General features: G+C 28.5%; 2 protein-coding genes across 3 annotated transcripts in view; one reads left to right on the top strand and one right to left on the bottom strand.

Moving 5' to 3' along the window:
- The window catches only part of LOC127287005 (ras-related protein Rab-24-like), a 590,458-nt gene that overhangs the window by 523,192 nt on the left and 50,773 nt on the right, over positions 1-16,493 (bottom strand). The gene's annotated exons all lie outside the window — the stretch shown is intronic.
- Positions 1-16,493, top strand: part of LOC127286999 (putative aminopeptidase W07G4.4) — a 52,221-nt gene that overhangs the window by 10,667 nt on the left and 25,061 nt on the right. For both annotated transcript variants that reach the window (XM_051313682.1, XM_051313681.1), the window contains exons 2-3: positions 1,200-1,281; positions 10,364-10,645. In XM_051313682.1, coding sequence (XP_051169639.1) covers positions 1,265-1,281; positions 10,364-10,645 — 299 coding nt within the window. In that variant the 5' untranslated portion in view covers positions 1,200-1,264. The remainder of the gene's footprint in view (positions 1-1,199; positions 1,282-10,363; positions 10,646-16,493) is intronic.

The following is a 16,493-nucleotide window of genomic DNA, read 5'->3' as shown; positions in this document are numbered from 1 at the left end:
TAATTTCCCCTATATAGCATTTAATATTACAGTAATATTACAAAAAATTTTAAAAACCACTTAAAAATATTTGACTAATTAATTATTATTATCTTTTTCTGCTTTATCATAAAAAACTTTAAATTTTTTATATATTTCAAATAAGCGGGTAATATTACAATAATATTATCATGATCTTTTTTAAACTTTAAAATTCCAAGATCAATTATTTTTTAATAAATTAGCCTCTTCGTCTATTAGTTTTCTTGCGCTCATGTATATAGCATCATAGAGACTATAAATTTCTTTTGTAAAAATTATAATGTCAATATTGCGACCTTTTTAATTCAACATTACCTATAATAATTGATCAATTAACTGAACTATTTTTTCAAACATCGTAAAATTATTTTCACTTAGTATTAATTTTATTTATCCTTCTATATTTCATTTTTAATATTACCTTTACTCTACTATAATAATGTATTGCCCACTCATGTTTAAGGGATGAAATAAATAAAATAAATAAATATATAACAATATTGTTGTTAAGATATTAATTATTAATTTTTATTAAATAATAAATATTTTTTTAAAATATTCAATTATTATTTACTTATATGATTTAGTAAAACATTTTTATACCATAAAATCTTTTAATATAATGTTAAAATTTATTTAATAAAAATTCAATAAAAAATAAAGAAAGGTATTATATAACAATAAAGTGAATAGCATTGAATAATAATAATAATAAAAATAATAGTTTAGAATGCAATCTAAGAAGGTAATGTTCTGCTAAATCAGCTTGAATGATAAGACGAAAAAATGTGCGAAAATTACAAAAAAACCACATGAGATAACAAAAAACTGACCCTTGCTCAGCTGAATTCATATAGAGAAAATGATTTGGCCATACCAATGCAAACGCAAAATTTGTGTTGCGACATAACACAGTGTGCTGAATTTAAAAATGGAAAAACTAAAATATAAGGAAAAATCAGTTTCGATTAATAAATATAATCAATTGATTATTCAGCAAATCTAATATGAATAGATAGGTATATTCTGGATAGCGTTTAAAAGGCTTTTTTGATCGTCTTTTGATTTTCTTACACGATAACGTGGACAAATGTCAAAAGGAGCTTTAACCCTCACGAAAACGAATCAAATTCACATTTCCTTTTTATCATATAATGAACATCTAAAATCGTGTTTAGGATACTATTGGAAACGAAAAGAGCTGTTCCTTTCCTGCAATCAAGGATTTTGACCTATTTTCATCATGGCTGTAGAGACAAGGTGAGTTAATTTTATAACCCACTTTATGGGCACTGGATTTTCTCAATTTTATCACAAACTCAATTTCATGATTCAGCACAGTTTAGCTGTTCATTTACCTATCTATATTCTTATCTAACATCTCCTTTCCAGGACATTTTAGTCAAAAAAATTTTTATTTCTCAAATCTTTTTTTTTTTCTTTTAAGAAAAAATGAATTTCAAAACTTTCATAAATATATATTTAAAATAAAATGTCGATAATTATTCTAATTAAATACAATTTTTGTTTAAAGACTATTTATAACTATTAAAATTTTTAATAAATATAGAAAAATTTTAATATGTATATTTATAAAATAAATTAATTTTGAAAATGGAAATTTATTTACAAAAAAATTCTTGTTTTGTTGAATTATACGAAGTGATTTTTGTTGTTGTTTTGAAATAAAAATAAAAGTTTCATTTTTATTTTAACACTATACTAAAAAAAATATATATATATGGGACGTTCTTTGTCAACCGGACCACCCCATCTCTCCATAATTGGTTTAATTTAAAAAAATTTTATAATATTGGAAAAATTAGCTTGGAATGTCTACTTTTTAATCCCGTTGGGCGCTTTTTGAAATTCAAAATGGCGACTTAAATATGGCGCCTAAACGACATAAAAAACACAAAAAATCCACTAATATAATCTATATTATTGTTTAAAACTTCACATATGACGATAAAAATAACCACAACATAGTTTACTTACAAACTGATAACGTATCTCCATTCAAAATTCAAAAATTCAAAATGGCGGATTAAATATGGCGGATAAAATTAAAAATTGAGCTAGACTCGTGAAAATTACTACTTGGGGGTTTTCGAGGTCGCTGATTACGAATCCGGTGTTAGTTTTCAAAAATTCAAAATGTCGGAGCCAATATGGCGGACCAAACATTAAAAAAAAGGAGCTAATTTCGTAAAAATGTCTACATAGGGGTTTTTTTGGTCGCTGATTACAAATCCGATGTCAGTTTTAAAAAATTTTTAAATGGTTGATGACAAATCTCTATTTAAAATTCAAAATGGCGGATAGAATTAAAAAATTAAGCTAGTCTTGTGATTATTAATTAAATAATCCTCACGTAATTTCCATAAAAAGTTTTCTGGCGTTGTATTTGATAAGTTCAAATGGCACCTTTTTACGTTCAATATAAAAAAGTTAGATCAATTTTTTATATTTTGGTCCACCATTTTAGATTCACCATTTTGATTTTTTAAAAAGTAACGATGAATTCGTAAAGATTGTCCTGAAAAACCCTTAGGTAGACATTTTAACGAGTTTAGCTCAATTTTTTGGATTTTTGGTCAGCCATTTAGAATTTTTAAAAAGTAACCGCAGATTCGTAATCAGTGACCCCGAAAACCTCCGAGTAAACAATTTCACGGGTTTAACTCAATTATTTAAATTTTGGGCTACTATTTTAAGTCTGCCATTTTGAATTTTTAAAATCAAATAACGGATTTGTAATCAGCGACCCCAAAAACCCCCGAATAACAAGTTTCAGGCGAATCTAAACGATTTTTTAATTTTTGTCCATTATATTGGATCCGATATTTTTGATTTTTGGAAACTAATACCGGATTCATAATCAGCGACCCCAAAAACCCCCATGTAACAAGTTTCAATCGAATCTACATGATTTTTCAATTTTTGTCCGCCATATTGAATCGGTCATTTTGAATTTTTGAAAACTAACAACGGATTCGTAATCAGCGACCAAAAAAACCCCTATGTAGACATTTTTACGAAATTAGCTCCATTTTTAAAATTTTTGGTCCGCCATATTGGCTCCGACATTTTGAATTTTTGAAAACTAACACCGGTTTCGTAATCAGCGACCTCGAAAACCCCCAAGTAGTAATTTTCACGAGTCTAGCTCAATTTTTAATTTTATCCGCCATATTTAATCCGCCATTTTGAATTTTTGAATTTTGAATGGAGATACGTTATCAGTTTGTAAGTAAACTATGTTGTGGTTATTTTTATCGTCATATGTGAAGTTTTAAACAATAATATAGATTATATTAGTGGATTTTTTGTGTTTTTTATGTCGTTTAGGCGCCATATTTAAGTCGCCATTTTGAATTTCAAAAAGCGCCCAACGGGATTAAAAAGTAGACATTCCAAGCTAATTTTTCCAATATTATAAAATTTTTTTAAATTAAACCAATTATGGAGAGATGGGGTGGTCCGGTTGACAAAGAACGTCCCATATATATATTGTATTTTAATAATTCATACAAGATGGTACAGTAATTTTCAGCAACGAAATAAAGAATAAAAATGTGCATTCTTTCGCGAGGATAATGAAGGGTTAAGTAATTGCAAGAGAGGGAAGTTTCTTTTTTTTTTCTTTTTTTTAACACAAACCTGGCAAGATTTTTTTTCCACTCTTTCTTTAAGCCAAGCCTTGTGCAGATGATAATGCTCTCTTATTATCTCCCCTCTGGAATTAATGTCAGTGGCCTATTTACTACCACGAAATTACTCATTCTCTCCGAGTGATATCGGCAAATGCATTTTCTGTGAACGCTAGCAGTGAGTCACAATTCGTCCTCCAACCCTCGGTTTTCGCGCCTATATTCTCGTTTGGGCATGGATTTGGAGCATAGCTCTTTCAAGAGGAAGTTAATTGCGAAGCCTTGATTCATGCCGATTGAAAGCAAGCGTTTACCACAAATTAATGTAAAACTCATTCTCAACTTGAGAGGGAGTGAGAGAGAGAGAGAGAGAGAGAGTTTAACTTGTATTAATTACTAATAGAGTTATTTTAACAAAATTTTGGTTCACTTCAATTTTCATCATTCTCGTTGCTTCGTGAGATTATTTTAATGAATATTGCCATTTAAGGAGAGTGTATTATATTTGTCGTTCTAATAAAACTAAAATTTACAATATTTTGTTTTTAATTTCAAACTATTTTTAATAATTTAATATTTAAATATAGCATCAGAATCTCTCAAACAGATCATCTAAAATTTTCAAAACGTAATTAATTTTCAATGTTCAATCGTTTTATATACTTCTATTTATAATCAAAGTAAGTTTCTAAAAATATTATACAAAAAAAAAAAATTTATTAAAGTTATAAACAAATTAAAATTTTTATCTGTTATAAATAAAAAATAAATTTTCTCGTGATCCTGTTAACAAATTTAAAAACAAAAATATTGATTTTTCTCGTCTTGGAATGTAGTATTGAAAAATAATTTTTGTTTTAAAAAAAAATTTTATTTTAAAAAGTTCTTTAAATTGTTTATTTATAAAATATTAATAAAAAACAGTTTAGAAAAAGAGTTATTTTATAATAATTATTTATTTTCAATAACTATAATTATTATTTATATTTAAATAATAATTACATGCAATTTTTTCAATTGAGTGTCATTTTTTTCTCTCCACGGTTTTATACTTAGAAATGTATGCACGGAGAAAAAATATTGTTGTAGTTACTAAAAATTAAGTCCACAAAACCATTCCACATTGTAAAAATATAGAACCAGTAGTTCTATTTGTTTTTGGGACAAAAAAAATTGTTAAAATAGGATTGTTATTAAAACTATTCGGATTGTTCAGTGAACAAACAGAATTGTTTGATGAACAAAGAAAATTGTTATGGAACAGTTGAAGTAACAAAACTAAATTGGTAAATCGGCAATACAATTTGTTTTATTAACAAAGCTTTGATCCGTCTAATACAATTTGTTCAGTTTCTTCTCCTTCTAAAATAATCGATAGCAGATTTCTGTAGGTCATATCACCAGTTTAATTTGCATTAAAATCTGTGGAATATGCAGTTTCTGAATCAAATTCTTTGATCTGAAACCAAAAAAATATTTTCAGTTGAAATTTGTTGTTAAATAATATTTAATATACATTTTGTTATCATTGTTATTTATCAACAATCGACAGAGAGTTTGCTTCTGCAACTGTACGTAATTGCAAACTGAACAAAACTGACAACAAAAAATTCGTATTGTTGTTAAAACAACATATATTTGTATTGACAACAATCCGAATTGTAATATTAACATTTCGAATTTTAATATCAACAAATCTACTGACAACAATCCAAAAATTGTTTGCACCACAATCCCATTTTTTTCTGTATGCGGAATATATAACAATTTTTAAATTTTACTCAGGACATTGTAACGTTTGTAATTAGAGAATCAATTTTTATCTCGCCGAGCCAGGTTTCGTTGATTCAATTTCAAAAATAATAACAGGGTTAATTACAAAACAAATTATTTATTTACATAATATATTTACAGGTGTCGAAAAATTTACAGGCGTAACAGGTAAATCGCAGAAGTCGGTTTCAAGCAAAGATTGTCGGCATTGATCGTGATACGTTGAGCCGCGGAATCGAAATATCGGCATCAATCTAGTAAGCCGCTTTATTTGAGCCGCGAATTAACGATATCTGCTTCAACCTGGATACGATGAGCCGTGGAATCTAATGCTATACTGCCTAAAAATCCGCCATATACTGGTGAACCACGAGTAAAACTCGTGTTCAAATTATACTAAGAGTAAAACTCCTAAGTATATCTTAAAACGAAAATACTCTACGTGAATTACAGTATTGCGTTACTATACATTTCGTTACGTTCCTTTACATTGCGTTACTTTACATTACGTTACTTTACACTGTAATACATTGAAACCAATAGAGAGTAAAACTCCAGGTCCGATCAACTCCATTGAATAGAAATGGGAATGATCAGTGCCTCTACCACCAACATAGCAACTAAATTTTACCCAGCCTGTATATCTATATATACAATAGATATAGATATACAAGCTGGGTAAAATTTAGTTGCTATGTTGGTGGTAGAGGCGCTGATCATTGCCATTTTTATTCAATGGAGTTGATCGGGCCTGGTAAAACTCTCTACGATACTTGTTCAGAGTAAAACTCCTGAAGTAAGACTCCTCGGGGTAAAACCCCTTGTCAGGTGGGTAAGACCCTCCACGACTCTGTGAAGCACGATAGTGACGATTCTCTGCGGAAGCGCAGCTTATATAGGCGATCGGTGGGATGAGCGCATGTGGGAGAGTTCAGCGATGCAGCTCGCGCGGCGAAATCGGGTACTACGGCAGTGTACTCCGCGGTCGGTAATACGTTTATCGTTTTAAATTCAGGTGATCCGTTTGAAAAATTCTGACCCAATAAATATTAAATAAGAAAACATGTTTTTCCGTTGTAAAACAATATAACTTTAACAATATTATTTTAATATTATTTTTCCATTTTAAGTATCTTTAATAAATTGTGAAAAATGTGTGTTAATAAATACTTTATTAAAATGTTACGTTGGAAATTGCATTTTGCAATTAATTTAATTTATTGCAATTTTTATTTTAAAAAGTATATACTCATTTTGATAAATTATTTAAATTTATTTATACATTTGTCACTTAATCTTCCACTAATTTATTGTTTTTCTTTCATTCTGTAAATAAACACCTTTTTTTTTATTTTTAACAAATGAATAGGCTTCAAATTATTCTTTATCATGTAAGTTAATTGCAATTAATTGTTTCAATTATTAAAAATAAAAGAGGAAATAAAATTAACAATTTTTTTTAATAGACAATAGTAGGTATAAAAATTAAATTTTTTTTACCTTTTCAACAAAAGTTTTAATACCATTTAAATTAATTAATTAATTAATTGGCTTTACTTGATATGCATTTATTTATATATTTCCTTTTTAAAAATAAAGAAAAAAGGAAAGATAATTGGTTGTTAAACGTGAAATAATTGGTGCAGTGAATTAACAGGGTTTTATCATTGATAAAATGGCTTTTATAGAACTCCTTTTATAGATTTCCCAGAGTAGTTTAAAGCCGAGAAAGTACTTTTTTATGAGACCATTGGTGAAAATAGTTTTTTCATTTGACAGCTGATGTCATGATTTTATTGTAAATGATGTATTTTACATTCTTGTAGTATTGATGGTTTCTAGAGAATAATATAGGTATGTACCTATATATAGTGTTGCAGAAATCAGGTGGGGATATCATGTTCAATGTCAATGGCCCCATTGGGACCGTTTGGGGCCATCGACTCATTAATGTCTTCAAGTTTACAGATCTTGAATGCAATTTCAATGCGGCACGTAATATCTGAATGGTAGTTTGTACCAATTACCGTGACATTAATTGAATTATTTACTCTCCAAATTTAAATTAGTGAGAATTTGTTTACTAATTTAAATTAGTAAAAATTTATACTAATTCTTTTTTTTTACTAAAACTTTAGTTAAAAAAATATTACTAAATCAATTAATAGTATTTTACTAAAAATTAGTGATTTCTACTAATTTGAATTAGATAACGAATTCTCACTAATTTAAATTTAGAATAAGTAACCGATTATTTAAATCAAATACATTTTTTTCAGTACAATTTCAAATGATAAAAGTTCTTTTAATTATTTGAGTCTATTGGAATCTAATTAATTATTTTAATTAGATATGCTAATCAATTATAAATTAATTTTACAATTAAATTATTAAAATGAATTATTTAATTAGATTTAGATAAATTTGTTTCTGATAAAATATAAATGGAAAATAATTATTAAAATTCTATTTAGATGCGGTTCATTAGTTTTTAATGGTGACTTTTATTTTATTAGTCCAGCTCTCATTCTATTTGATATTATTAACTTTACCAATAATATAGCATTGAAGTTTGGAAATCCAAAACACACACAACACAATTCTCTGGTTATGTTTCTGTTTCAGTAGGTATAACTATGGTCACGTGGGACAATGTTGATTCAGCCCTACGGTACATAAAGTTGTTAGAAATTCGGTTAGCTTGTAAATACAATTTTCGACAATTTCACGTTAAATATTGTCTAGTCATTGTTTTAATGAAATGAATGAAAAAAAGAAAAACAAAAAAACACACACGCTTTAAATAAACTGGTTCAAAGTCATTATTTTTGATTGGCCTATTTTTTTTTTTTTGAACAATTTTATTTGCAATATCGAAACAAAAATTTTCTTGATGTATACATAGAAAATGAATGCTGTAAAAATATAATAATGGCAAACATACAGAAAAGTATACACATACATCCATTAAATATATAGTAGCAGCTACTTTTAAGTGAAACAATAAAATCTACATTTTTCGCGTTTCAATCGATTCTCTGGAGAGAGTAAATTTATCAGCTATAAAGTCGAAACATTCGAATGGATGACTTTGATAAAGCTTCTGTTAAATAGATGGTTGCACTGGAATTACGTGTTGCCGAATTTATCGTGAGCTAAATAAATCACGTCTTTATCTAAACGCGCAAACGTTACTTATCTTAAACTCAGACTGATTTTCAAGTATATTTTATAAATATATGTATATATACACTTTTCAACAATACCATCAACTTTATTGTCTATGTATAAGTGTTTCGCATTCCTCATTTTTTCTTTATTTTTTCATACACTGAAAGAAAATTCATACTACTAAGTATTAAACTCATATTAGAGTTTAATATAAATGTTACAATTTAGGGAAAAAGTGCACCTATACTGATTACTATTACAGTTTTTATGAAAATATATAATGAATTTAAGAGTAACTATTATTTTAAGAAATAAAAATTAGTATATTTATTTTAAAAATTAGTATTTTCTTTATGAATTCACAGAATACGAAATATTATAATAAATAATTTCACAAAATAGTAAGAAAAATAACATATATCCGTATACTTATTTCACATTTTGTAAAACTTTATATTAAAAGTCACGGATTTTCCCGAGAGACTACGAATTTAACCGAAGTTCTGTCTGTTTGCGGCTTCGTGTCCTACTCGAACTTCTACGACTTGATCCGATTTTCGAAAGTGTTGTTAACCAGCAGAACGTACCTATCAACTGTCAACACACGTGTTTCAAATGTTTATAGTGCCACAGAAAACATTTATAATTATTAAATTTATTATTATTTTTTGATGTCATCTTTACAATTATTTGATTATTATTTGCAATAAAAATTTTTATAACAATCATAATTTTTAATCTGAAAAAAAAGAAAAATCTATATAAACAATTAATAATAAAAATGAACCCAGCGTAACCTCTATAAAATTACACCATTGGCACTAGTAAACTATTTTTTATTATTAAGTTATTATAAGTAAACTTCTTTCTCGCAAGTGGTAAAAATATTCAGTAGTTAGTATATAAGAAAACGATATATGCCGACCCCCAGCGAAATTTATCGTTATGCGTATAGAATTGTAAGTGTAGGTTTCGTTGCGATCGTGTAATGTCTATGTATAAGCGAAATGAACGTGCGTGTTCATTAGTATGTGTGTTAACCTGTATCGTAAGTGTGAATGTGTTGTTCCTAGTCTCACTCCTCTTCCTCCCGAGAATTAACGGAAACGTCCGAGTTTCCACTTTTTTTCCCTTTTCTTCCGACATTCTGAATTTTTCGTATAAAGTTTTACAAATATTAGAACGCTACATTCCATATAATGCAACAACTCTATGAGAATTTAATATAATATTTTCAAATATTGGTAATCTTTTTACGTTCTTTCTACAATAATTATTAATATTTGAAAAAAGATTTTAAGTTGGAACTTTAATATAAAGTATATTGAATTTTAATAAAAAGTACACTTTTCCCTAAATTCTAAAAGAATATATTAAAATGTAATACGCATTTTGTTATTTTTTCCTATGAAATTTCTTTCAGTGTATACATCCAATGCTTTTCCTCAGAAATGCCACTGATTGAAAATTGGAAACATTTCAAAACACATCTAATTTAATTTGATACAAGAACAATATTTTATATTTTGAGCTTTCTTTCATTCTTAAATCACTGGAATTTTTCTGTTTACAATTTTAATTTAGATAAATAATTTACAAAAACAAGAATTTTTTTTATGTTTTACAAGATTCAAATAATTTTTGAATTATAATAGAATTAATTTTAATTAATGTATTGGATCATATTAAATTAATTAAATGCGAATAATTTGTAAATGATTTTTTTTTTCAATAAAATTTTGCAGATGGATGCCTTGTCAATTGAAAATTGAAACAAATATTGTGAGCAATGATTACGATGGTATTATTTTGGTGTCGGGAAGAGCTGCAGGAACCGATGAACCGGAACCTTTCAAAACTGTCCTTTTTGCTGCGGCTCAAATCGATGCTGGCCTTGTTAGTAGCAGTGCAGTGTTACCTATTAATTTACCGGCAAAACGGCTGATATACAGTCCAACAGGTCCTTTAAATTTGGATTATCATGATGTGCGAAGCTTCGGCGAAGCTGCAACCAAAGGAATCAAAAGGTAATTCCATTCTTTTCCTCTTTAGTTCATTTTTTTTTCTACAATTTTACTGAAAATTATTTACATTTTATTTTTTCTCAAATTTCATCCTTACTATTTATTTAAATAATAATAATGGAATTATAAAAGAAAAATTTTCAAAATATATTTCTTATTGTTAGCAAAAAGTTGCATTGGAAAATTACTTTTGGAAAAATTGTTTAATGTGCACTGAAAAAAAAAATTTATTTGATTCAAATACTTCAAATTATTTGAAAAATATTTAATTGGTTCAAATACTTTTTATTTGGATCAAAAAAATATGTATTTGATTTAAATAACTTGTATTATTTGAATCGAATTTACTTGAACCAAATACATCGAATTTGGTTCAATTAAATAACTAATTGAATTGAATAAATGAATTTATTTAATACAAATAATGAGTTACTTGAAACTATTCATTCATTTATTTCACTCCAATATTTCGTTTATTTGATACAAATAAAAAGTATTTGACACAATAAATGTATGTAATTGATTCAAATAAACTGAATTATTTAATACAGACAATTCGTTATTTAATCCTAATACACTATTTTATCAAGACAAATAAAAAAATATTTTAATCAATTAAATATTTATTTGAAATGAAAATAATGAGTTACTTGCAACTATTAATTAATTTATTTCACTCAAATATTTCATTTTTTTCATACAAATAAAAAGTATTTTATACAATAACTTTATTAATTCTAATTAATTAAATTATTTAATATAAATAATGTGTTATTTAATGTTAATACACTATTTTATTAAAGGAAAATAAAATATTTTGATCAATTAAATATTTAAGTGTAATGATAATAATGACTTATTTGATACTTATTTGATAATGATATATATTATTTAATATTGTAAGTCCAAAAGTCAAATATTTTTTCATCAACAAAAAATTAATGATTACAATGATTCAGAACAACGAAAAACGCGTTTTTAATAAAAATATATTTACCCTTTTTTTGAAAATTCACCTGATATGATTCATGATAATAATCATGAAGCATATAATTAATTATATTTTATAAATTGCATTTAATTGGAAAATATAATTTAATATCTTAATTTTAACTAAATGATGTTAAGCACTTTTCTGAGTTAGGTCTTTTGCAAGTTTAAATGACATAAAGAAGATAACATTCGTTTTCACGTAGCGTAGTTGGTAAATCGTTAGACTCATAATCCGTAGGCCGTAGGTTCGATTCCCCCCATACGTTAGATTTATTTATTTATCAGGTTTGCGTTTAATCATTAATTCTATGTATGAATTAGTTGAAAAATGAAAATATGCGATCATAGTATGCAGAAATGACATATTTTTTAATTTATTTATTTGAGTAAGATTTTAATTTAGAAATGGAAGAATTAGTAAATAAATAATATTTATTCAATTCAAATTGTGATTGATTTGAATCAAAAAATTCTTACATTTTTTGCAAATAAATTATGTATTTGGATCAAATAAAATAATAATTGCCGCAATTAAAGAGGTTTTAGTTTCAATTAAAACAATTACTTATGACAAATAATCGAATATTTGATTCAAGAAAATTTTTAGTTGTTTCAAGAAAAATATTTTATTAATGCAAATAAATATTTATTTGAATCAAAAAACATGCAGTATTGAATGAAATAATTTTCATAATTGATTCAAATATTTATTTATTAGCTTTGAATATTCCATTTATGTTACGGAGTAACAATAATTAAATTATTTTTTGTAAAATATTTAATATTTTTGTAATTTTATTTTTCTCTTACGAAAACTTTTAACTAAAAACTAAATTTGAGAAACTTTTACTTAATATTGGACTACCTGAACGTCGGTATGTACCTCTTTTTGACCCTTTGCATATCTGGTACTGAGATCTTCATGTTAACGACAATTGAGCGCTACGTCATTTATTGCACTTACCAACCGTTTTTACCTAAGTTTCACAAACTTTTATAAGCGACGTTGTCATATTTTTAAAACTTTAGAAATCCCAAAATTCCGATGTTGCCAAATTTGTAAATTACTGCGTTTGTCTGTCGAATGCCTGTCTAAAGGGATCAGAATCCAAGTGACCATGATTCGAGCAATACACAATTGTGAGTCACTGCGCGCAAAACATTAGAATTTAAATATTCACCTTTCATATCAATTAAAGTTTCATATTTATGTACAGTAATTTGCTTCAATAAAATATGTAAAAATTTAATTCGCTAAAATATTTGATTTTCTTTCAAAGCCCAAACAAAATATGGTCCTTCGAGCCGGATACTATCAAAAACTTAGTGAGCAGTGATCCTATAAACTTTGAAAAGAAATGAAAATTTATTTTTAGTGATTAAATGTTCGCGTCCTAGTGAGAGAATAAACATTTTAATAACAGTTGCGTTTTCGAGACACTGATTCATCGAACTATTAAATTCAAATAATTATCATCGGCAGTGAACATTACACTAATATTGCTGTGAAATTTAACAGTGTTTCGTTTTGTATGTAGAACTCTACATATGCAAATGCAAAACAACGAGTGAAATCTACTAGGACTCTACACGAAAGGTTCAAAGTCGCGCTTTAAAAAGGTTTTTGTGTTTTTCAAAACCTTTTAATTGGATTGAATTAATCATTGTTCAATCTAATCAATTTATTCGAGTTTGGACGTCAATCACTTCAACTCTTTCACGATCGAGAAACAATCTTCAAGGCGTGATCCAGAAGTTCCATCTTCAAACCTACCGAGAAAACATCTTTAAGGCCTGATCCAGAGGTTGCATCTTTAAAAAACATCAATGGAAGTGTAAGTCAGAAAACTACTTCCAATTCCTTCCTTTTGTTTTAAATCTATATTATTTTTATGCTTCAATCTTTACAACAATTTCATTACCTTTTCTTAAATCAAAAATCGACAAAAGAAAATGGCAACTGAAGAAGAAATCAAACCCTTGCGTAAAGATAGAGGTAACATCAAACGAGCTTTAACATCTTCGGAAACTATTCTCTCGGGAATTAATTCAGATACCGATCTTCAAACTTTAAATTTACATGTTCGTTTGCAAAATCATTTAACATTGTGGGATCGATTTGAAATCACACAAACTAAAATTGATAATTTGACCGACGAGGTAGAAATGGAATCACAGTTCAGCGAAAGAACAGATTTTGAAAATAGATTCCATCGAATAAGCGCGTTGTATCAAAAACATATTCAAAAGTTAAACGTTTCAGAAATTAGTCCGACACAATCAATTCACTCAGACAATAGTTTCACAAATAATGGTAGCAATCCATCCAATCAAATAGTGGTTGACAATACTACTCATTTAGGACTGTCTCGAGAAACCGAAACTCAAAATTCAGCACATTCGCGTATGAATCAAAGCCAATTTCAAGCACATGCACGCTTCGAACTTCCCAAGATCAAAACTCCTACCTTTGAAGGTAGTTTCGACACCTGGTTAACCTTCCACGATTCCTTCAAATCCATGTGTCACGACAATCAATCTATCTCTCCTATCCAAAAATTCCACTATCTGAAAGCATGTTTGACCGGGGAAGCTGCCGAAGTAATTTCTTCGCTCGAAACCACTGAGAGTAATTACGATGTAGCGTGGAATCTTTTAAAAGAAAGATTCGACAATCGGAAATTTATTGTTGAAAGTCATGTGCATGCTTTATTTGAACTTTCAACAGTATCGAAAGAAGTTTCGGTTAGATCCTTATTGGATAATTTTCAAAAACGCTATCGGGCACTTCGGGCTCTCGATCAACCTGTCGAACAATGGGACACTCTCCTCATTTATATCTTACGCATGAAACTTAACAACTACAATCGCGAAAAATGGGAAGAATCAGTTGGTAGCACTCAACTTCCCTCACTTAAAAAAATGACTGATTTTTTAGAACAGCGTGCTTTAATTGAAGGGACTCAAACAATGTCCAAATTACATGTTTCTAAAAATCAGGTCAAAAATTCAGGAAAGGGTTCAACCTGTCTCACCACCACGGTTCAGAATGAAAAACCAAAATTCAAATTTTCATGTCCAATTTGTCAGAAACCTCATATGCTTTACACTTGTCAGCAATTTCAAAATCTATCTCCCAAGGAAAGATATGACGTAGTGAAGAAGGCTTCAATTTGTTTTAATTGTTTTTTCTCGAACCACAAGACTAATGATTGTCGAAAGGAAGGTTGCCATAAGTGTTATCAAAAACATCACACTATGTTGCACTTTGAAAAGGAAAAGGTTGAGGAAAGTAAAGACATTCCATCAACTACAACGTCTCTTGTCAAATTTGAAGACAAAGGCCCTTCCCAGGTACTTTTAGGAACAGCTGTTATAGATATTCTAGATGGTAAAGGTAAATATCAGCCTTGTCGTGCTCTTCTAGATTCTTGCTCACAGTGTAATGCTATCACAGCTAAATTTGCTGAAAGGTTATGTCTTTCTCAAAACTCGATTGATATCAAATTGCGAGGAGTAGAAAATCTTCAATCAAAAATTTCTCGCTCGGTGTCTAGCCAAATCAAGTCTCGCTATGATAATTCCAATCTATATATGAAGTTTCTAATCTTCCAGGAAATTTCTGAAGCAATGCCTTGTGTTCCTCTCGATAGAAGGTCAATAAACGTTCCTGAAGGTATCTTTTTAGCAGATCCTTCTTTCCACGATTCAAGAGAAATAGATATTTTGATTGGTGCAGAGTATTTTTATCAATTATTGCGCACTGGACAAATTAGGGTGAACAATCAAACAGCCGTGTTTCAAGAAACCGACTTGGGGTGGATTTTGTCAGGACGAGTCACGCATTCTCAAAAACAATTTAATGCAAAGTCCAAACCTCAAAACAAAATAATTTGTAATGTTATTAATCTCGAAGAACTCCCAATTTTATGGGAAATCGGTGAAGATAAAAAACAAAAAATTCTATCAGAGGAAGAAGTATCTGCAGAGAACCACTATTCAGAAACAATAAAACGCTTAGAATCAGGTAGTTATAAAACAGAACTTCCTTTTAATGAAAAAAAGAATCTTTTAGGGAAATCGAGCGAGTTAGCATTTCAAAGATTTTATTCACTTGAGAAAAAGTTTCTTAAAAATCCTGTCTTAAAAGAGCAATATTCTGATTGCATTCAAGGTTATCTGGATGAGGGACACATGTCTCTTCTAAAAACTGAAGATACCCAAAAACCAGGTTATTTTCTTCCGCATCATGCTGTCTTTAAAGAGGATAGTATCACAACGAAAACTCGCGTTGTGTTTGATGGCTCAGCCAAATCGTCTACGGGAATTTCCCTTAATGACACATTTTTTATAGGGCCAACAATTCAAAATGATTTGTTTTCAATCGTTCTTCGATTTCGATCCTTTCCATATGCTCTTACTGCTGATATTCAACAGATGTATAGGCAGATAGAAATTGCGGAAAAGGATAGAGTTTTTCAAAAAATTTTGTGGCGATTTTCCCCAGAAGAACCTATTCAAATTTATACTCTTAATACAGTTACATTCGGTACTTCTTGTGCTCCTTTTCTGGCAATTCGAACGCTTCATCAACTTGCCGACGATGAAGAGAATAATTTTCCACTCGCATCGATGATTTTAAAAAGAGATTTCAATGTTGACGATGTATTAACTGGATCTCAAACCTTCCAAGGTGCGTTACAGCTTAGAAATGATTTAATTGAATTGTTAAGAAGGGGAGGTTTTGTTCTTCGAAAATGGGCTTCAAATCATGCCGCATTATGCACTGATTTTTTAAACAATCAATCTGACAATTACATGTCTTTGGATCTTTCCGATACAATTAAAACATTGGGAT

This window comes from Leptopilina boulardi, unplaced genomic scaffold (genome assembly GCF_019393585.1).
Source record: "Leptopilina boulardi isolate dan_hultmark-lab unplaced genomic scaffold, ZJU_Lbou_2.1 LbouV2_367, whole genome shotgun sequence".
Classification (NCBI taxonomy): domain Eukaryota; kingdom Metazoa; phylum Arthropoda; class Insecta; order Hymenoptera; family Figitidae; genus Leptopilina; species Leptopilina boulardi.
Note: the sequence above shows the minus strand (reverse complement) of the source record. Positions and strands in the feature narration are given on the sequence as shown.